Below are 23,099 nucleotides of genomic sequence, written 5' to 3' on the forward strand. Positions count from 1 at the left end.
ATGTGACATGGTGACTTATGTGTGTTGGGACCTGGTCCTTCTTACCCCGTCTATGAGGTCTAGGTCAGAGCGCAGCTGGCTCTGGATGGAGCGCAGCTTTGGTAGAGGGAGCTGGTCCAGCTCACCGTAGCTGCGCAGAAGAGGCGTGTTGGGGGAGCGACACAAAACGTCAAAGTCTCCTTGCAGTTCCTTCAGTTTGTGCTCCGTGTCCTCCCGCTTCTGCTCCGCCAGCTGGCGCTCTGCCTCTGCCGATTTAGCTTGTTCTTTCGCTTCGTGAGCGTCTTTCTGCCACGCTTCACAGGCCTATGAGAGGTGTGTTTTAATGAGACGTTCCATCTGATAATAATGACAAAATTGATTCTACACCTTCTGGGCTTTTTTCAAGCTGCCAAGCTAAAGGAGTGCTGCAGATATGACATATATCTATAGGTCAGAACGTGGAAATGAGTTCACATTTGATCACTTCCGGTTCCATCGCCCCCAAAGACAAGGTTTTTTTTTTTTAATGGGTTTTTGGTTAAATGCCTGAAATAAGGTCTGTGGTGAACACAAGCTCAAGATATTTTCAGTTTTACAAATGCATACCTTGTGATTTGTTTTTAAAGCTTTAAAGGTTGCCGAGGACATTAAAAATCATCACACCGAACAGGTAAACTCATCTACCCACTGGTCTGCTTTTACAGCCTTATTGTGTTTATAATCATGCTCTTGCAACTATTCTAACTCAGGGAAAATGTTTTTAAATAAAGACTGAAAGAGTTGTCGGAAGCTTAAAGGGCTAGTTCACCCAAAAATGAAAATGATCCCATAATTTACTCACCCTCAAGCCATCCTAGGTGTATATGACTTTCTTCTTTCAGCCACACAAAATCGGAGTTATAAATATGGATGTTTTTCCTTACAAACACCCATCGCTTCACTTCAGTAGGCCTTTATTAACCCCTCGGAGCTGTTTGCAGTACTTTTATGATGAATGGATGTGCTTTTTTGGGCTTCAAAATCTCACTTACCATTCACTCCCATTATAAAGCTTGGAAGAGCCAGGATAATTTTAATATAACTCTGATTGTGTTTGGCTCAAAGAAGAAAGTCATATACACCTAGGATGGCTTGAGGGTGAGTAAATTATGGGATCATTTTCATTTTTGGGTGAACTAGCCCTTTAATGGCGGTGAAGTTGAAGCCATGCGAGTATTTCGTTTAGTCTACGTTTAGCTTTTTACTTCCGGCTATTGTATTTAGGCTTCAAAATTCATAAAAGTGGTGTTCATTTGTGAAGATTATCGTGATGAACAAAACAGGTAAGAATCATAAACTGTTAGTCACAGAGCTTAGGCTATTTTCTGTAACAATCGAGCCAATGGAAACATCCTTTTGGGTTTTTGTTGAGGGAACCAGGGCCTACAAAATTACATCATCACTGCAGCACTCAATAGCTTGAGGTGTCAGACTTTATTTTCTACAATAAAACTAGGCATAAATCTCTCATACCCCTTTTCCACCAAAAAAGAACTGGTTTAGAACTGGTGCTGGTTCAAAGTTGGTTCAACTTGGGAACCTTCTCAGAACCTGTTTGTTTTTCCACTGACTAGAGCCCAGCGAACGACGTCGTTACGTCACTGTGTACGTTGCCATAGGCTACATCTTAGCTTTCCTAGAAACACTTGCGCCAACTTCAAGCACAACAATTACAATGGCGGACTACATCGTCTTTCTGCAAATGTTTCTCCTTGCTTTGCGATCCTATATTGGGGTCAGAAGAAGATGTCTAGACCACATTTGTGCTGCTCGTCTGGATTACTATAGACGGAGGTTAAGTTCGAGAAGAAGTTCGACAATAACCCCGCCCCCAGCCCCCGACGTAAACATGACGTGGTAAAAGAACGGTTCTAGTCCAGCAAAGAGTTGGTGCCGCTTTGGAACCAATTTTCCTGGCCGAGAACTGGTTCTTTGGCTGTCGAAACACAAAGAACTGGTTCGCGAGTAGGCACCGGCTCCGAACCGGCACCAGCACTGCCTTGGTGGAAAAGGGGTATCAGAGACAACCTACAGGAGGATCTAAATGGCTGCTGGACAAAATAATTTGTTTTAATCGTCACCCATCTCATAAGGCCCACAAAAAAGCAAGCACATCTTTACCTGTTTGACTTGGTGCCAGGCATCCTCCCATTGCTTTATCTTGCGCTTGGCTTCATCCAGTTCTCGAAGGAGCCGGCCGATGTCTGCGCTGCTGGAGCCGACCGTGCTGGAAGTAAGGCTGCTGAACACTGGAGACGGGCTGGGAGAGAAGCTGCCACTCATGAAGTCCCATATACTCCCTGCTCCGCCATTCAGACCTAGGCCAACACATTATTACATCAACTCAAATATTCATGAGACTGATACTTAAAAGTTTAGGAAAATAATTGCCTTAGGCCGGGTTCACACCGGACGCCGAAGCGGCGCGGAATGGAAAAATCACGCGCGGTCCGGCGCCTGCCTGTTCACACCAGACGCGTATTCTCCGCGGCGGTCGACAAGCGCTTCTGCTCAGTTGTTGTTTATTCAGAGCTATTTTTTTTACATCATGGGTAAGTAAATAACCTCATAAAATGAATACACCATGTTTCTGTAACCAAGAAGTTTGTACACTTCTTTTATTAATCTGTTGTCGAGACACACACGCAGCCAGAGAGAGAATATGGTAGACAGTTTTTTTCTTTGTTTGTTTTCATCTTTCTAGTCTGTTATCGATACACAAATATGATCGCATTTGTCACTCGCGGTATTTTAATTAGAAAATTGCTTTTATTTTGACAATTGACCGGATGTCTCGTGTTTCTTGGTGTGACTTCCTGCTGGAATGGACGCGGATCACTCGCGGTCGCGCAAAAAATAGACCAGACGCCGAAACTGGCGCTTCACGGCGCGGGCCGGCCGCGGTGTGCCGCGGCGCTCCGCGTCTGGTGTGAACGACACCAAAGGTTAACATGGGCGCCGAAAGGAAGCGGCCTCCGTTCCGCGCCGCTTTCACGCCGCTTCTGCGTCCGGTGTGAACCCGGCCTTAGTCTCAGATGGCACGCCCACGGACCACCTGATGCATAGTGCACACAAATAAAGTTTGAATCTGTTTAGCTGGCTGCTACACAACTTACACATTTTTATTATTCTGTTGGGTAACAACAGAGATGTATTGTTGGGTTTGCAAATGTTTTGTTTAAAGCAGTTAGTTTTATGTAATTTAGATGAGCACAACATTATTTTCCACTTTGTTTTTTGAATGTCCATGAAATACTTTACTTTAAACCACAAAGTCAGTAACAAAATGCGCTCCTCAAAGTTGTAGCAAAAAAAAAATAATAATCTGGTTTATTATTGTGATATCATCAGATATTTTGGGATTTCCCCACCCTTATAGTGCATAATGGCATGCAAAAATTAAGAAATAGAAAAAGAAAAAAAAACTTTATGTTTTATATAGATTTCTATTTCAAATAAATAAGTTCTTTTGAACTTTCTATTCATCAAAGAATGTTGATGTTTCCACAAATATATTAAGACGCAGAACTGTTTTCACACTGATAATAATACAAATATTCAACAATGCTACTTGTGAAGCAAATCAGCATATTAGCATGATTTCTGAAGGATTGTGTGACACTGAAGACTGTATTAATGATGCTGAAAATTCAGCTTTGATTACAGGAATAAATTACATTTTAAAGTATATTAAAATAGAAAATAGCTATTGTATATATTTATACACATACAGTACCAGTCAAAAGATTGGAAACATTAGCATTTTAATGTTTTTGAAAGAAGTCTCTCATGCTCATCAAGCCTGCATTTATTTGATCAAAAATACAGAAAAAAACATAATATTGTGAAATATTACAATTTAAAATAATGTTTTTCTATTTTAATATAATTTAAAATGTAATGTATTCATGTGATGGTAAAGCAGAATTTTCAGCATCATTACTCCAGTCTCTAATATGCTGATTTATTATCAATGTATTGTGTCAAAATTCTTTTTTACTTGTCCCTTCAAAAAATCCACTTGTCCCGGACAAGCGGACAAGCGTTGATGTCGAGCCCGTCAGGTCCTGTTGTTAGCACCGTATATATTTTTAAATTATGCTAGATGAAGTTAAAATATGGAGACACAAATATTAAGCAAAAAATGGAAACTCATATGTTGAGGTGGTGATGAAAAATGTACTACCAAGTCAAATTGCATTTGTTACCTTTTACTACCTTTCAAGGGCCTTAATTTTAGTATATTATTTTTACTACCGCGCGGACACCCTGTCTCAGCATCCCAGATAGCTTAGAAGAACTCAATATTGCGACAGAAACTTTTAATTCTCTCTTTTCCAGCACTTTAGACACAGTTGCTCCTTTGCGCTTAAAGAAGATAGTCCAACGCCGTGGTACAACGAGCACACTCAGGCCCTTAAAAGAGCAGCCAGAAAAATGGAGCGCAACTGGAAGAAAACAAAACTAGAGCTTTAACAAAAAATAAAGCTTCAACCCCAGACGTTTCCAAGCAGCACAGCAGTAATGACTTAATGACAGCACAGCAGATCCAGGCCGTATCCAGATCTGATGAAGGACCTGTGCCTGGACACAACAGCTACGCAGTCCTAAAGTGTCAACTAGTCTCTCCCCTGTGAAGGCCCTCCTTCCCCTTCCCTTTACGTCGGTACAGATAAAACGTTGTCAAAATAGTTCTGGTTCACATGGCTACTCGGAAGCGATAAATAATTCTGTATTATATACATTTTTAAGGCCAGACAAGTCATTTGTTGAGGTCAATTTGTAAAGAAAGACTACACGCCTGTGCACATATATATTCAAACATGCATACCTATAGACTAAACACGTAATACGCATGCGCACGCCGTCAGCGTATTCACAGGTTTGTTTTTTTAAAACTTGCGCAGAGATAAAATTAAATTAAACTGAATGAATGAATGAATGAATGTATATATATATCTTTATGGCAGATTAATTCATTATTCAGCTATTAATCTTCTGTAGTAGTTTTTGTCCCTTTTCATCCTGAATGTGACAATCTCCAAACCGTACAGTCCTTACCTAAGGAGTTCTGTGTAGACGTTGGTGTTCCTAGAAGGCCGTGTTCAGGTTTAACAGATGGTGCCTGTGGCTGGCTCTGCTGGGAGGCCATTCCAGTGAGGAGAGACTGGGACAGGGATTGAGACAGCGAGCTGAGCGGGGAGGCAGATAGAGACGACGAGGAATGCAGAGAGGAAGACCGAGCCAGAGAGCCAGGAATATTGACAGGAGCAGAGCCTCCTAATAACCTCTGACCTACGGTGGAAAAAAAAAAAGTGTTTAAATATTAACTGCATCATATACCTAGTACAAACTAAAACTAACAACAACAATAAAGTCTTACTTGTTAAACCAAGGCCATTGTTGTCTTGGTCCTCTAGCTCTTTGTCGAGGGAGGCAACATTGATGTCACTAAAATTTAGGTCAAGTGCAGATCCTAAGAGCAAGGAAAGTGGTGCGATTCAATATTTTTGCAAAGTGGATATAACAAAGCAGCTACTTACACAGACAATATTGTATGAAGCTATTAATGATGTTTTGTTATGTTTTCTAAAATATAAAAACAAAGAGATAAAAGGCATGATAATTTAGTTATCCATCCCGCAATACGATTAATTTCAGTTCATATCCAATCACAGTGAGCAATAACATACATCAAAAGCTGTGTTCAGGTAACAGTCATATGTCTAACTTGAATTAGCTCAAAGAAAAGGCAGACGTAAAGGCAAAAGCACTTACCATCCACTGAGCTCTGTGCTGCTGAGTCATTGCTGCTTATGCTAGTGATCTTTAGTGGACTCACCGAACTATGGCTAATGCATTGCCACAAATACACGTCCTTCGACTTCACTAAACACTCTGCATTTATCTGCACTGCCTTATCTGGGCTGAGTCTGTCTCACGTACTTTTTCTCTTGCATGTAGCACTTGGCTAGACGGCTCTGAGACGAAAGAGTGGGACCTTACCTATTACTGACTCCACAGTATTGCTGCCTGGATAGAAAGGCGTGGCTTTTGCATTCATGGTTGATAAAGTGGTGGGTGACGAACTGTCAGATCCGATACTGGAGGCCAAGCTGGACGTGATGCTTGATGTTATGCTGGACGCTAGTGGGTTCACCACCGAGAACACGCCACCGTGAGCCTGTGAAAGGAAGCAATATAATCATTTTTAAATGTTAAATTGATCATAATCAACAATGTGACAACATTAATGTTGCTACCTTTATTAATACTATTATCATCATCATCTCACCCAAAGTACATTTGTCTTTTTGTATATTATGTTGTTTAATTGTATTATACAGAGTCGTTTACAATTTCTGGTTGTATTACTCTTATTGTTGTTTTTCTTTTCTCTAGTTTGTAGGCCTTATAACATCTGGCAAAGGAACTACCAATGAAAACTAGCCTTCTGGCTAATTTTGGAAAATTTACATTCATGAATGTTTAGGAGAGAGGTTGAGGAGAGATCCCCTGATATGATTGTACAGCGCTTTGGGTGTACAGTAGTACATATGAAAGCGCTATATAAATGCCTCATTCATTCATTCATAATGTACACGGTCCCTTACAAAAGTACAAATAGTTCTTTTTTTCTCAGTATTTAAAAGTATAATTACACTGTAAAAAGTGTAAGTTTAGTATTATATAGTTTTAGTGATATATAATACAAGTCCATTTCGCTTCCATTTATTTATCTCTCTGTTTTAGTAGTTTTAGAACTTAAATTTGTTTATTTCAGTTTATTGCCAACAACATTTCTAATTTCCGTTTAAGTTTTTTTTAAGCGTTTCATCAAATATTTATAGTTTATTTTATTTCAGATTTATTTCAATTATCAAAAATGATTTAAGTTTTAGTTAGTGATAACACTGTTTTAAACATTGTCATATAAAAAAATAAAAAAAATACACTTTTTCTTTTTATGTCAGATGATATGTAATGCTATATGGTATTTATATCTTGTAAATGAGGATGAAAACATAGATGATAACCTGATCCATTGCTCTAACCACTTTATGTCTTTGCTTGCAATCTTTGCTTGTAAGGTTGTAAAATGAGTGAATATGAGGACTAGGTTGCTTTACCTGTTTGTCTTGGTCCAATAACTTTTGATTATGTTCCCCAGACTGGCTCTTCTGGTTCTTTGCCTGAAATCAGATAATACATCCTATCATGTGACCTGATGTTGTTAAGGCAACCAGGGGTGGTATTATGTAGGGAATTGCTACCTGCTCAGGAAAAGACAAAAAAAAACATTTTTTTACCCGCCCTTCCGTGGTTTAAAGATGTTTGTTACAGTACACCATTACAATGTGCTTCATTTTGATATTTTATGATGACCACAACATGGTTATGTGGCCTCTGGGTGTCGTTCTCGGATTACTACAGCATTTAAATGATTATTTTAGACATCAGAACATGAACGATAAATGAAAGATATAAACAAGTTCATGTGGCATTTCTAAGCCAAAGTATTAATACCTGCGCACACAATGATACCACACCCTCAATCTCAAAGACTGACGTGAAAGTTTCAACAACAACAACTGAATATTGACAACTAAAGACAAGTGATTTTCATTTGACAACAAATCGCTAAAAAACAAAAGAAAATAAAGTGGTGAAATGAAAATGACCCAGGGGCAAATAAATCAAAGTGAAGCTTGCAGTGTGTGTCATGCCTGCAGTCTTGCAGGAGATCCCTTTAGAAAGGGCTAGAGAAAACGGTCATGTGTACCTGATCCTCCCGTTCAAAACCCGGAGCTTTGGGATAGTTAGACGTCGGAGAGGAAACACTGGACGTGGTGGACTCTGAACATAAGCTACCATTAGTAAAGCATTTTGGTCTGCCGATGGGTCCAATTGGGGACAAAGAACTGTGGCTCCCTGAGCTTGGTGTTACAGTCGGACTATTAGAGCATGATACCTGAAGGAGAAAAGCACAAATGAGCTTAAAAAAAAATGTGGATTTGGAGCCAGCCAAATAGGTGGATGCAGATGTGAGAGGATTTCGCTCACAATAATAGAAAAGTAGCTCAATCAGGTTTAATTTTTTTATTTTTCAGGTTTAAATCTAATTTTTGGTGTAATGCATTTGAATAGAAAGCTCTGATTTGAATTTGAGGTATTCTCGCTTTCCAACACAGACTGCAATAAGTAGAAATGGATGCAAAGAAAACAAAATGAAACACTGAGGAAATGAAAAGAATAACAGTAGCTCTAACAACGAAACAATCAACTGCTTCCTAAGTTAAGGACATTTTCTCTACCACAGATGCAAGACAGGTGGGAGAAGGTGAATGCAAACATACGTTTCCTGCCTGTCCGTTGTTACTCGCGCTGCTGGTGAGGGAATTCATGTTGGCGCTCCACTCGCTGATTGGACACTCTGGATATTGCTGGGAGCCCAGCTTGGACTGAGAACCCGACTGCATTGCTGTGAGAAACGTGCTCATGGTCTCCTCTGTGGAAGGAATTCCTTCAGAAACACACACAAATATTCATTAGAGTCATCAACTTCGGGCTGCACAATAAAAAAGAAAAAATGTCAAACGATTTTTCATTTCAACGAAACGAAAATGGGATTTGTTTTTGTAGGGCTGCACAATTTGGCCAAAATGTGTGATTATATATCAATATCACTATAAAATAAAATAAAAATATTACTATTTTAATATTTCCCTTTAGAATAAAAGAAGAGTTTAAGAAAAATATAATAATATTAATTATTTTTATTTTACATTCTGCAAAATGACAATACTAATAATTATGGCAGTCATAATTTATTAATTTTCAAACATTAAACCACCCATGTTTTATTTTTGCGCAAATCCTCAACAGCTGGTTTATCAGCACTTATCATTACAAGTTTTTTTTTGCCGCATTTCACGTTCCAAATGCATGTTATAAGTGATGCAAACCGAGCAGCTCCGAGACAAAGAAAACACTGGATCGTGAGCTGTTCGTATGTAAAAGAACACAGTGCTGCGCTTCACTCTGAAACATGCAGAACACAGAATTATTGGGTATGGGTACACTTTATTTTAAGGTGTCCTTGTTATAGTGTAATTATACATTTAAGTACTGAGTAATATTAACTAACAACAAGTATTTACTATAGGGTTAGGGATAAGATTAGCTCTTGGTTTACGGTTAGTTGCATGTCATTATGCATAATTTACTGTTATTATTAGAGCAAGTACATGTAACAAGGACACTTTTACCTAATTATTTAATTGAATCACAGTCTATGCGATTTTATAATCACACTAATGCCTGGCTCACACTACAGGAGTTTTAAAATCCTAACCGATTTTGAAATCTGGTTGCAGCACACACTTAAGGAGAATCTTTGCAGATTTTCGTCCCTCAAATCTTAAACATGCTCACACTACAAGGTTTGAAAATCGCGGTGCACCACACACTACAAAATGTTATTAAGATTATCGTGCCAGAGGAAGCGCCTCACGTGATCTCAAGCAGCAGATCTGAAGTGGAAAAGCATGGAAACATATGGGACATGCATTGCCATGAGACACACACACACACACACGCACAAAGAACCTACCGGTACTTTGAGTTATGCTGGGTACACACCAAAAGATTTTTTACATCTTATAAGATTTTCAAAATGTGACAGACCACAAACATGAGGACAAAAAATCCTAGATTTAAGCGTTTTGCTCCTATAGTGTGTGGTCTGCCATGATGTGACAAAGACAGCACACCACACACAAACAGATTTTCAACCAGAGTCTCGACTATGAACACAGGAAATCTCGCAAAATATCGTGAGACTTCAGAATAAGCATGACGGACGATATGCAGGAAGAAATTGCGATAGTGTTTGGAATGATTTTCACAGAAAATTCACGTGAAAAAAACCATTGTACCTACCATTATATATAACCTTTTATACAGAAATATATTCATTCTTTATTGTCTTTATTTATTCTTTATTGGATTTATTGTCTCTTTAGAAAAAGTTATTTAATCCCTCTAGTCTATAGAACCTCACTGAACCCTTAACACTCAGCTTTTTTTTTTTTTTATCTTTTTTTTTATTGATTTTAAGAATTATACAATTACAGTCAGGGGGGTACAAAGAGTAAAGCCGATAAACAAACATAAAAAGACATATACATAAACAGTGACAAACTTAAAAGTTAAAAAAAATTTGAAAATGTTTACAGATTGAAACGCACTTTGCAGCTTTCTTATTTTTCAAACCCAATATTGTGTTTAGGTATTGTAAAATTTCTGCTCTTAAAATGAAAAACAAAGGCTTGTTTCCTCGAAATTTACACTTATGAATACTAAATCTTAACATTAAGCTTCCTGCAAGTGTGTGTGTGTGTGTGTGTGTGTGTGTGTGTGTGTGTGTGTGTGTGTGTGTGTGTGTGTGTGTGTGTGTGTGTGTGTGAGAATGACCGTGTCTTCCATCATCTCGCTTTCTGATTGGATATTGTTTCGTTTCACGTGATAATCTCCAGAGCGTGCGCGTGTTTGTCTTCGGAGTTCCCCCCACACATCAGGATTTCTGATCGTAAATATTAAACATGTTTAATATTTACGATTCGCGATCGGAGCGGCTCCGACGTTCTTCCGAGCAGGTTCGGACACTCTTATCACACCTCACACCAAGGGAAAATCTGATAAAATAATCTGTTAAACCATCAAGATAATCGGGACATAGCTAGGATTGTCGGAAGGGGAGAAATCGGCCCAAAATCAGCCAGATTATCTTTTGGTGTGTACCCAGCATAAGCCATTTCATTTTCACTTCTGCAATCCTGCAGTTGCAGCCATAACTGAACTAAATGAAATCCCTGCCTTTCAGGTGTTTAATGACTACAACACACAAACACATTGCAAACAGTCATTCTTTATAATCATGCTTACTTTCCACATGTGCAAAAGCACAGAATGGTCCCCTTGGACAGTATCCAGTTTGCCTCATGTCGTTGCATTTAGTAGATTTGTAAATCTTGAAACAGAGGAACATAGAAGTGGGTGAGATAAAAAATAATGTAAATCAAATAAACTCAAGTCAATCAGTCAAGTTCAATGTTGTAAAGGTGTGTCAGTCTCACCTCTGGGTGGAACTGCTGTTCGGTGCGAGAGTGGCAGTACTGACAGCTGTCCCCACTCTCACACTTGGAGGGTTCGCCCCATTCATCGCCGTGCTTCACACTTGGGCAGGGTGTCGACCTGCCAAGAGGGATTCAGTTTCATGTTGAATTCAACAAAGATGGAGTGTTAAGTTAATTAAAAATAGTGATAAACAAAAAAGATTTTTTCATTTTTTACTGAAACCAAAATTAAAAGTTTTTAAATAAACTATTTGTAGTAAAAGTTCTCCTCTTGATATTACAACCAAACTATACTAGCCAATTGTACATATAGCTACTCTAACATAATGTTTGGTCACAGTGAAGTGTGCCCTGTAGAGCTGCCCCCTAATAGTCGACTAAACATTAGTGGACTAGAGGAGGCTTAATCAGCCAAAACTGTATTAGTCAGTTCGTCACGGAAAAATAGACCGAAATTTGTGCTAATTACAGTATGTCAGGCAGGAAATCTAAACCTTCGGCAATCCATTGACCTCAAATATGGCTTAGCATTTTTTAAACATAAGTAGCAACTTTACATGGATGCTTGCTCTAAAGTTAACCTAGATAAATCGATAAACCTATTATAGGCGCATATCCAAGTGTTTGTGTGGAAGCTAAAGTATTAGCGTGCTTACTGCATGTCATGGAGGCGCCGGCGCGATCACCTGCATTTTTCCTGACAACAGCGGAAACAGCTTAAAATACTCTGTCATTTTTGGTCATACAGATAAGAGTAATACATCATTCCGAACAGGTCTAAAAGGGTCTACTTTTATTTGTGTAAACTCACAATAAAATCAAAACATTGTTTTGATTTTATTTTTATTTTACTTTTGTAAAATAAAGAAAACAAACAGGACGCGCTTTCTCCGTGAACTGGAATACAAATTTTACCTAAACTCAGCTTATTCTTGCCTCACAGACATGAGAAATATATATATATATATATATATATATATATATATATATATATATATATATATATATATATATATATATATATATATATATATATGTGTGTGTGTGTGTGTGTGTGTGTGTGTGTGTGTGTGTGTGTGTGTGGATATATATATATCGTCGCTGCCCGATGAAAATCACGTATGTCCAAAACGGTTACTTTTCAGGAAGTGAAAAAAACACCGCAATTTAAAAGCATATGAACATAGCGTTATCACACTTGGTACGGCATCTTTAAATGTAGCCATATTCTTGCCAGTGTAATGATATAATCCACATTTGACCAAAATCGAGTTTAAATGGACATACGTGCATATTTTACAGTAACGGTGGTCGATACGCGTTCTTCCGATCATTAATTAGAATGGCCAAGTCGCGTTTCATATTGACAGATGAATACGCTCAGTTTATTAAATAGCCTACGTCTCAGTTTATTAAATACGCTCAGTTTATTAAATGTCTCTTGCAAACTATGAAGGGACAATGAATCAATACACTCATGCTGACCCCAGGGCCGGCGCGTCCATATAGGCAAACTAGGCAATTGCCTAGAGCGGCACTTTTGTAAGGGCAGCAAAATGTGTGCCAACCAGGAATGAACAATTCACAAAATAGGCTAGGCTAAATGATCATAATCAGAGAGTTGCCCTTTTCTTTTCGTTTTGAATTATTTCGTTTAAAGACTTTTCAAGCTTTGTGTATTTGATGTCTTTCTCATGTCTGTGTGAGGCATACACTGAGTTTCGTTAATGAGATGCGCTCCAGTTAACGTGCAATGCAAGTGAACGCGCGGGCGCCTCCATGATTATATTGTCTGCTATATACTGGTATTTGCTTATTTATTAAATCCACCCCAGGCAATTGGTTGATGAAAAATTGATTAAAATTAAGATACAATTTATACAACACGAAATTCACTTTAAAGAAAGGTTTTATACAAAACAAAACTTAATGAAGTGGTCAAAATCATGTCTGACCCGTCTCAAATTGTGCATACTCGTGCTGTTCACTTTTCATACTTTCAACAGCATAGTAGACCTACAGACTCTATTTGTACAAACTGCTGCACATTCATTTAATTCTGAATTTTGCACACACAAGTTGAAAGGCTTCAAATCAAGTTCACGGATAATTGTGCGTGCATTTATTAATCATTATGATACTAAAATCATAACAAAGTAGGCTATGCTATGTACAAAAAAAATACAGCCATTTCTGTTTTTTTCTTTAAAAAAAAAACAAACAAAAAACAAAAAAACAAGCTGCACCTTTTTTTTTTTACATTTCATCTTTCATTCCGAAATAGAATAATGCATGGACGAAAAAGTACACGGACTGTAGGCTATTAGCCTTTTTACCCGTTATCAATCTAAATTAATCTCGTTTTTAATTTAACTTAATTTCGTTTTTCTTTATTTAAATTTCGATGTTCTTTATTTAAATTTCGTTTTTTTCTTTATTTAATTTTCGTTTTTTCTTTATTTAAATGTCATTTTTCTTTATTTAAATTTATTTTTTTCTTTATTTAAATTTAATTTTTCTTTTTTTAAATTTTGTTTTTTTATTTAAATTTTGTTTTTCTTTATTTAAAATTCGTTATTCTTTATTTAAATCTACCCTTTACTGTGTCAGTAATTTATTAGTCAGAAAAATATTAGACTACCTTAAAAGTATTGCTTAAGTTAACAGACCCGTGCGTTAACATCTCCACAAGATGACAATTACTTCGTCTAGACCATTTACTGGTAAATAACAGTTGTGAATATATTGCGAATATATAATAAACTTGAACAGTTGTCAAAAACAAACGTTTGCTGATACTTTACCTCACAGAGTTATTCGGCTATCCAATGCTGAGCTTCCCGAGACGCTTAGACCGACGAGATGCCTCCACAGGGCGGGAGATACGCGGCGTGATTGACAGCATTGACACCAAATGGATATACGTGAAAATCAGATGACATGATTTCACAACTTTTCATTGGTCATTTAGATATGTGAAGCATACCGTATACGGAAATGAACCTGGACATTCTATCCGTCGAAAAATCTCAAAATCGGCAAAATGGACATACGTGGTTTTCATCGGACAGCGACGATATATATATACAGAAACGAAAAATAAAAGCTACAAAAGCAAATATTCCTTAATAGCGTCACTTCTGCTCTCGGATGTGTTTTAGGTGACATAGTGTGTCGACTTCTGTTTTGTTTGGGAATATTTTGCTTTTGCAATTTCTTTGCAATATCTCACCTGTATTTGAACTTTCTGGGATTTCTTCTCCTATCTCTGCTGTTGTGATAGTGGGGACAGGCATAGCCTTGCCTGCATAGACGTGGAGGCTTGGTGCACTGCTCGGTTTTGTAGTTGGCCAAAACAAAATTGGTGTCTGCAAAAAAGGGGAACAGAAACTGAATATGATTGACCTGATTGTATACAGTGTCATTTTGTACCCACTGCCACTGAAATCTGTAAACATCCCTACTGAGATTAGTTTTTATTTATTTTTCTGTGGGAAGGTTTTGTGTCACCTTGCCAGCGTGGGTCCTCATTTAGGGTCTTCTCAATCATGGCCTGGCTGGCCAGCACACCCGGCTGCAGGTCAGGAATTCCCTCCCCGGATCCCAACTGGCCGTTCTGCAGAGCTTCCTGTGCCTGGATCTCTCTGTGAACATGATTATACAAGTCAGCCCGCCCATTCAGACGCAACACCAAAAAAATACCCCCAAGATTGGTCTTGATGCAACATCTATTTCCACAAACGCGTTGCTAGGCAACTGCTGAGATGGCATATTTCTTGTTATTTAATCATTGGTAAGCCACATTTCCAGGCCAGTATCTAACCATTTGTGGCTATGCTGTGCAGACTGCATGGCAATGCAAGCATAAGCTAATTAATGTAAATTGCAAAACAACGAATAAGTTACATTTTTGCAAATTAGATTAAGCACCCTTATAAGTACTCTGACTGCTCGCTAATGAATTGAATACATATGCAAATACCTGCTAATCAACTGAAAATGTGTGCAGCCACGACAGCTTTTAGCAACTGAAAGCAATTGTCATAACAAAACAATGACTAGCACAAACTGTGCTGTTATTTGGGGATTCACAGCCTTTGCGTTAGATGGGGGTTGGGAATCCTGGCAGAAAAACAGGAATTTGAGTAAAGGACTTCCTCCTGCCCTTTAGTGTGATGATTCCCTTGTTCTCTAAAGGTTCTCTGTTCACACCAAGACGAATGTTCGGTGTGAAAATTCGGTGCAATAAACATTTTAATTTGAATGAACGGCTGTTTATGAGTCTATTCAGACTGACACAAACATTTGCATGTGACAGATCTCTTTTCCATCGCACTACGAATAACACTGGCAGACCAGATTTACGCTATTGGTCACATGCACAGAGCCACTAGCTATGTTTCAATTAAAAGTTGCAAATTTCATTTATGCACAAAACTGGAATGTCGCATAGAATATTTGCGGGGAAAAAGAAGCAATTTCTTCTTGTGTTCAAGAGAACAAAATTGAAGCCACAGTGGCTCCCTCATAAATGACTCGCGTCTCAGAGAGCAGAGACAAAACGCAATAAACGCTGTCATGTTATCTTGCGTCCGGAGGTACAGGAATGCAATCGCGTAAAACGCTTCTGTAAAGGAATTAAACCAAGACTTTGGCTCAGGCCTTTCAGAATAATCAAACCAACACTTTAGATGCTGCCAATAAAAATTGGTTCACTGTTTAGTCCAGTTATCCAATTGCATCCACAGTTGAGGCTAAGTCATGTGAGCTTTATGCTGCACATCGAGGGATTTATTCCAGCTGCTGGTATCATGTATTCATGTACGGAATATGAGTAATGTAAGCATTTAAGATATTTCAGTCTGATTATGTATCAAAAAATGTATATATTTGACAACACTACATTCAACTTAGTTTATTATTTTAGATGCCTTTTCAGAAGACTTCAGTTTAAAAATGTATATTCTATCTAAAATTCAGTCCGGCAAAATGGCTAGTAGGAGTGACTGCGCTATACGCATTTGGCGGGTGTTAAAAGGTTAGTTCACCCAAAAATGAAAATTCTGTCAGTAATTACTCACCCTCATGTTGTTCCAACCCTTAAGACTTTCGTTCACAAATTAAGATATTTTTTCATAAATCTGAGAGGTGGCTCACTCCTCCATAGGCTGCTAGGTAATCGATATCTGCTATCCCAGATAGTCCAAGTGACTACAGTGGGTCAATCTTAAGTTTATCAAGCGACGAGAATACTTTTTGTGCACAATACTTTTTTTGCATACAAAAAGTATTTACGTCGCTTGATAAACTTAAGGTTGAGCCACTGTAGTCACTTGGACTATTTTAACGATGTCTTTACAAATTTTTTTGGGCTGGCAGACGCAATTACCTAGCAGCCTATGAAGGAGTGAGACAGATCTTATATTTCATCAAAAATATCTTCATTTGTGTCCCGAAGATGAACGGAAATCTTACGGGGTTGGAACAACATGAGGGTGAGTAATTACTGACAGAATTTTCATTTTTGGGTGAACTAACCCTTTAATATGCACCTTTGCTAAGGACACAAAGAGAAAAAATGATACCTGATATCATAAACTGGTGGCCGCAGGTCATGTGGTCCATGAGCGAAGGCGCAGTGGAGGCCGTTCTTCACACAATGTCCACGGGCATCTGTCTCATGGATGCAGGTGCCGGTCTTGTAGTAGCGTAAATGGTATTTGCGCTCTGTGTCACCGGTGGTCCGGTGTAAGTATGGGCAACTGAGGAGAAAAACACCAGCTCATCAGTATAAATGCTGATACTTTAACAATAATAAGTCATCTAAAAAGATAATAAAATTGAGAGGTTGGAAACATTATTATATTTTGTTGTTACAAAATAACTATACGATTGTGTTGAAACTACACTTACCTGCCCTACAACTAAGGTTTTGTCTTGCTTCCACACGGGAACATATGCACACGGTTTTAAAATAATTACTGTGACCATATTATCAATAATTATAGCTAGGCCTATTAGAATTATTTTTTAAATTCATCAACAAATAATTTTTGTCACTTAAATATGTTAAATGTACCATGTAATATAAAGAGACATGAAGAGCAACAAGCACCAATGTCACTGCAAACCTCTTTCACAACTTTAAAACAGTCAAACACTTGTGAAATACTTCCCGGCTGAAAGTTGTTTTGCAAGATATGTCGAAGTACAGTGGATGTACATTACATTACATAACATCATGAAATGTATGTGTATTCTTGGTGCTGTTCACATGTGTTGTTTAGTTTTAAAATGCATTAAAATCGACTGAAACTGTACAATAGGAGTATATTTATATAGATATTTATAAGAAATCTGCATTTAATTTTTAAGACAGGATTTAAGGCACACAGAAAATGGGGCTGTGACAATCCAAACACAGCCTGGAGGAGAGCAGATTTATCCTGAAAATGCTACATACCCAATAATCTTCTCAAATATAGCAACTGCATCTTGTTCAGGTAGCAACAGTAACTATGGCAACGGCAATGATGTCACCATAGGACTGCTGCTACTGGATGAATGAATGTGTGATCTATGCATTCACAAACTATGTGACATACATTTCAATTTGGCAGACACGGGACAAAATATTTTAGTAATTATTTAACCATTTACATTAGAGCTTAATTTGAGCAAGTCAGTCAGAGCACAAAGTGTTTCAAAAGACAAATAATAATAATAATCCAATAACCTTCAGTTCAGGTGTAAGCAAAGAAAAAAAATATGCTTGCACACTAGCACTGGTGTCTATCATTATTTTCATGTTATGGTGAAAATAGCCTAAATAGCTTTTTGTAAATATCAAAGAAATGTTGTAATGTAAATGCAGTAGGTATCACAACATTGTTATGAAATATATGAATAAATACTAAATTTGAAGTGAATGAGAACGCTGTGACTCCTCTATTAAGTTTCGGCTATGTTCAAACTGCAGGCAAATCAGATTTTTTTCAGGTAGACTGTCCGCACTATTAATTGTAAGTGATCAAATAAGATTAGTGTGTCCAGACATAACCAACGTGTCTGCATGGGTTGCATTGGTAACAACGTAGGCATACACACGTATGTAACAAGGCTTTCAAAACAGATGCAGGAAAAATGGAGATTAAATTAAATTAAAATGTTATTATTCATTTTTATTATATTTATTACATAATGTGTGTTTTGTTTTTGTTTTTTATGTATTTTGTATGCATTTTAAATTTGAAAGTAAAGTAAATCACAATATTTATTTATGTTATATCACGATCTGTGTGACCCTGTCGTTGCCTTTCTTTGATGACATTGTTGCAGGGTGTTTCAAATGACAGATTTCAGATTATTGTCAGATTACAGTCCACTTCAATGGATATCCGGTGCTCGGGGAGTAGGGAACAGTGAACACTGCATAGGGAGGGACCCTGTCAATCGGCACGCACCTTAAGACCGACTCTGTGCTGTAGTCATGGCCGAATATGTGCAGCATTTGTGTCACCAGTTTTAACGTTATCATTGTGTCTCGCATTAAGAGTGACGCAAAATTTTAAATATGATTTGAGAAGCCAGTGTCCAGACTGAGACACATCTGTAAATATAATATATTTACAGATGTGTCTCAGTATATGATTGGAATGGAATCGCATTTCAAACCACCTCAAATATGGTCTGAATCAGATAAAAATAAAAAAATACAAATAAAACTATTTTCATATGTTGTTTGGTTTTGTTTTTTGCTGTCCTTTCAAAAACCCAACGGTTTGAAGGTCCAAATTGCCGTTTCAGTGCAGCTTCAAACGGCTCTATGTGATTCCTCGGCTGGGATCGTGAGCCCTCTGAAGCTGCATTGAAACTGCAATTTGGACCTTCAAACCGTTGGTTCCCACTATATGGAAAAACTCCTGGAATGTTTTACTTAAAATCCTTAATTTCTTTTCGACTGAAAAAAGAAAGACATGAACATCTTGTATAATATGGGGGTGAGTAAATTATCAGGAAATTTTAATTCTGGAGTGAAGTACTCCTTTTAAGTCTCTAATATTGGCAGATAACCCACATGGTCCTTGTGTATTGTGTAACACCAATAAAAACATGTTATGATTGAATCACTAAGGGTGTACAAATCATTAGTAAAAAAAAAATAATGTTAGGTTTAATTACAGATATAATCTATAGTATATCAAAATGTTGACAGCTATGTCTCACAGCCGACAATCTCACAGTGAGATCATAAATACTATATCATTACAAAAATCAAAACAAAGTTGCCATGCCCTTACAATACAAACTTAATCATGAAAAAACTTGACAAGAATCCACATGACACCTGACTAGCAGTAGGTTCCCATGGACATTATACAGTAGTCAACATTTGAAGTGGATCAAAATCTTTCATCAAAGTTATACATACATTTTGAACAATACCCGTTTGATTAACTTTTTTGACCCACTTCAAATGTTGAATACTGTAGTTATGATCTCATCATTTACAGAGCCTTTGAACTGTACTGTAGTACTACCTCAGCAAAGTTTAAATACAGTTTCAACGAGTAAATAAGAAACTAACACAAGATAAACCACACAGATTTAAACAACCCACGATAATATTAATATATAAATATAGAACATAATTCCCCACAAGGGATAAATAAATTATTTAGTGCACAATGTTTTCAGTTCAAACAAATGAACTGAGAATAAAATATATAACTGTCTGGAGTAAATTTAGACATGAGAGTCATTAAAGTCGGAGTTAAAATATCCTCCCAACAATGACTACAGCGTGCTTTGTAAACACATGAGTTTTATGAAGAGGGAATAGTGACGTTGTAACCATGAACCAAAAAAAATAAAAAATAAAAATAAAAAAAGAGTACGTGCACGGGAGAGCCAATCACAAGCCAGAGAACAGGGGGCGTGTCTTTGGGTTCCCTAAGCTCAACACACAAGGATGGCTAGAAACTCATTTCCAAACTGAATCTATACATTTCTATTACACACAGGGCAAACTGGGAACTGAGAGATGAGTCCTCAGTCAAAAGTGGAAGTGAGACTCGAGTAAATACACACACACACACACACACACACACACACATCGAGCGAACGGCAAACACTGTACAGGAAAAAGCCATTAGGCAATATGGGGAGTAAAACATTAACATAAAGTAAACCATATTGAATTTAGAAGACAACGATCTGCTCAACTTCTTATTTCATGAAGAGGGCGTGTGTGCTACACAAAACAAGACGAGTCAAAAACTACAACATGCTCATGGTTAATGGAAAGCCCCAATGTCTGACTGTAGTGTATTTACGATCGACGGATCTGATCCACAAAACGCATGCATTCCCATCAACTGAAATCAGTGACGCGATTTATTACAAATATTCGAACAAAAGCACGTCTTCGTTTCGAGCAACCCAAGCACAAACCGTCACATTGTCTATGCAAAATAAACATGACTACAACGTGTATTGGCGCGCAATTTTATTACTATATGCAAAATGATTTCTCAACTTAAGTATAGGCCTAAATAATAATAAAAACAAGTTACTTACTCGTCTCCATCGGGGCATATTCCTGTTGTTTCATCATACTTCGTGCAATACACATCTGGGCTGTAATTAAAAGTCCCGTCTCTTCTCCGTATGGGTCTCCGTCTTCGCTGGTTTAGAAAATGCCAGTGGAAACAGGTAAAGGGTCTATGCTGTGTGCATTTGTGCTGCAAAAACAGTGGGCACTGCTCGGTCCTGAACTCCTTCAAATATCTAGAAATAAAATGGAAAGGCACGGTCAAAAGCGTCTTAAATTAACCACCTCCGCACCGAACACTACGCTTGACTGATGTTAACAAATCAGTATGGACACAGTAATGTCAAACTACGTTCAAAGTTTGGAGCTGTGGTGGCTGTTGTTGCACTGCGCAGTTTCTTATACGCGACCATTCCACAACAAAACCAACCCTGGATAAATTTTTTACATGATAAACCACCTTTTCAGCAACTATAAACATATAATGTTCATTGTATGTGTTTATAAACCGCTAAATGGGAACGGAATGTGTTTTATAGCGTACAAAAGCCACTGTGAGCCATTTATCAAGGCTCTCCACTACAACATTAGAAGCTTACGCCAAGTACTCCGCGATTAGCGTTTAGAGTTACGTAGAATCTTCGACGTACGTTCCATTCAAACCAACGGTGCGTACGGAGGGAAAAGTGCGTAGAGTAAGAAACACGGGCCGAGGAAGGAGGCGGATGCAGCTAACAAACCAGCCTGCTAGCTACATCTAGCGAGCGTCTCGACTCGCTCGCTCTGCTGTTGTGCAGTTTACATGTCTTCAAGCATTTTCACACGAGCAGGCTCTGAGCAAATAAGCGAAGAGCACTTTCTCAAGTTTTAAATTGCACATAGCGCGACCGACGCGCTAATAGGGAAATAAATGCGATGTTTAGCGGAGATGAGATTGTTGATTTGATCAACATTGAGATTTGAGAGGCGCGTGCATTCGGAGGAATTTACAAAAGGAAAAGCACCATTTTAAAACGCTCAAGAGGGAGAGGAAACAGCACGCGTTACAAAAACAAATCCGACAGTCGATTATCGAATAGTCACCACCTTCCACAGAAACGTCTTTTCGTTCATTTAATGTTTACTTTACTTACGTATAGTGGGTTGGTTTCTCGGTTTGAGGAGAAGCGCTCGCCGCCGTTTTCGAAACCGACGGCATTTTCAGTCAAAACAATAATAGCGCGTGCGCGGGGACCCTCTCGTCTACTCATGCTCTCGCGCGCCGCTGCAAGGCCAATATGAGCAACTGGCGGGACAAACAAATACTAGGAGACAATGACCATGCTGCATAGCAGCAGTGCCATAATGCAAAACAAGTGTTTGTGTAGACTGCAACGTGGCGTCAAAATTACTTAGAAATATAACAACACAATAAAATATAATAAAATCACAAAATAACATGTTGCTGATTATTTATCTAGTAGGCATTTATATTTCTTAATTCGTAGGAGTGCAGTGATATTTTGGGAGTGCTTTTGATATTAACCGTTTTCTGATTTATGACTATTTCGCTGTAATTTCAGCTGCAATTAAAATGAGTTTATGTTTAGAAAAATACGTATACAAACCATAGACTGTAAGATACAATCCCCTAAATGGGGGTTTGGAAACGTCATGAGGAGCCTAATTCAAGTACATGTTCTATTGTAAATCAACTCTTTTTTTTTTTTACTCAAAATGATTTTTTTTATGATTACATTATCAGCTGTGGGACAAATTATATATATATAAAAAAAAAGGTAAACAATGTACGGTAAATAAAGCGAAACGGCGGGAGGAGGAGTTTGTTTTAAGTTCAACCAATGTGAAACGAAGACGTCATATATGGGCGTGTCTACGCGCCAAGCCACAGAAATATATAAATAGAAGCCCAACCCTCTCTTTTTCAAATACGAGAAACACACCGTGGGAGAAAGATCGTGGTTCAACGAAGTTAATTGTGTGAGTAAACTTTACATTATTTGGTAGCTATTTCGACATTAGACTGTAATCATAATATTTCCACTAGTGCTAGTTTAAAACAAATCAATAAGACATTTACAGAGTTGATCGGGTTTTCAGTTTCTCGTGCTTATTGATGGATACTTTTCTGGCTGATTTGTTAGTTTGGATTTAATATTTCAAACACTCTTGTTCTTTAACATAGTTCACTTAAACATGATGTGGCGTTTTATACACGTTTAATTCGTCGTCTTGGCGGGCTTTGGAAGTATAAGTGGCATCTGATAATTATGTGCTGGTTTGTCGATCTACCTTTTTTGCCCGCCATTTTGGACAATGGTTTGTTCAGCTTGTTCTTGAAGAGGTCGAGGCGAGTAACCGGTTGTTCAACAATGTTGCATTAAACTAAC

General features: G+C 37.9%; 1 protein-coding gene across 4 annotated transcripts in view; it reads right to left on the reverse strand.

Annotated features, from left to right (window-relative positions):
* unkl (unk like zinc finger) overlaps positions 1-21,994 on the reverse strand; it is a 27,246-nt gene extending 5,252 nt beyond the window's left edge. For 2 of the 4 annotated variants that reach the window (XM_082189249.1, XM_082189250.1), the window contains exons 1-15: positions 21,843-21,994; positions 20,736-20,945; positions 16,742-16,918; positions 14,667-14,800; positions 14,389-14,524; positions 11,157-11,274; positions 10,966-11,050; positions 8,376-8,542; positions 7,802-7,990; positions 7,149-7,211; positions 6,025-6,202; positions 5,402-5,494; positions 5,080-5,313; positions 2,140-2,336; positions 46-303 (exon numbers count right to left, since the gene is read on the reverse strand). In XM_082189249.1, coding sequence (XP_082045375.1) covers positions 46-303; positions 2,140-2,336; positions 5,080-5,313; positions 5,402-5,494; positions 6,025-6,202; positions 7,149-7,211; positions 7,802-7,990; positions 8,376-8,542; positions 10,966-11,050; positions 11,157-11,274; positions 14,389-14,524; positions 14,667-14,800; positions 16,742-16,918; positions 20,736-20,945; positions 21,843-21,907 — 2,304 coding nt within the window. In that variant the 5' untranslated portion in view covers positions 21,908-21,994. The other 2 variants (XM_082189252.1, XM_082189251.1) reach the window with 2 other exon arrangements.
* Between the last annotated feature and the right edge of the window lie 1,105 nt (positions 21,995-23,099).

The sequence above is a fragment of the Leuciscus leuciscus genome (genome assembly GCF_965113295.1).
Source record: "Leuciscus leuciscus genome assembly, chromosome: 1".
NCBI classification, from domain to species: Eukaryota; Metazoa; Chordata; class Actinopteri; order Cypriniformes; family Leuciscidae; genus Leuciscus; species Leuciscus leuciscus.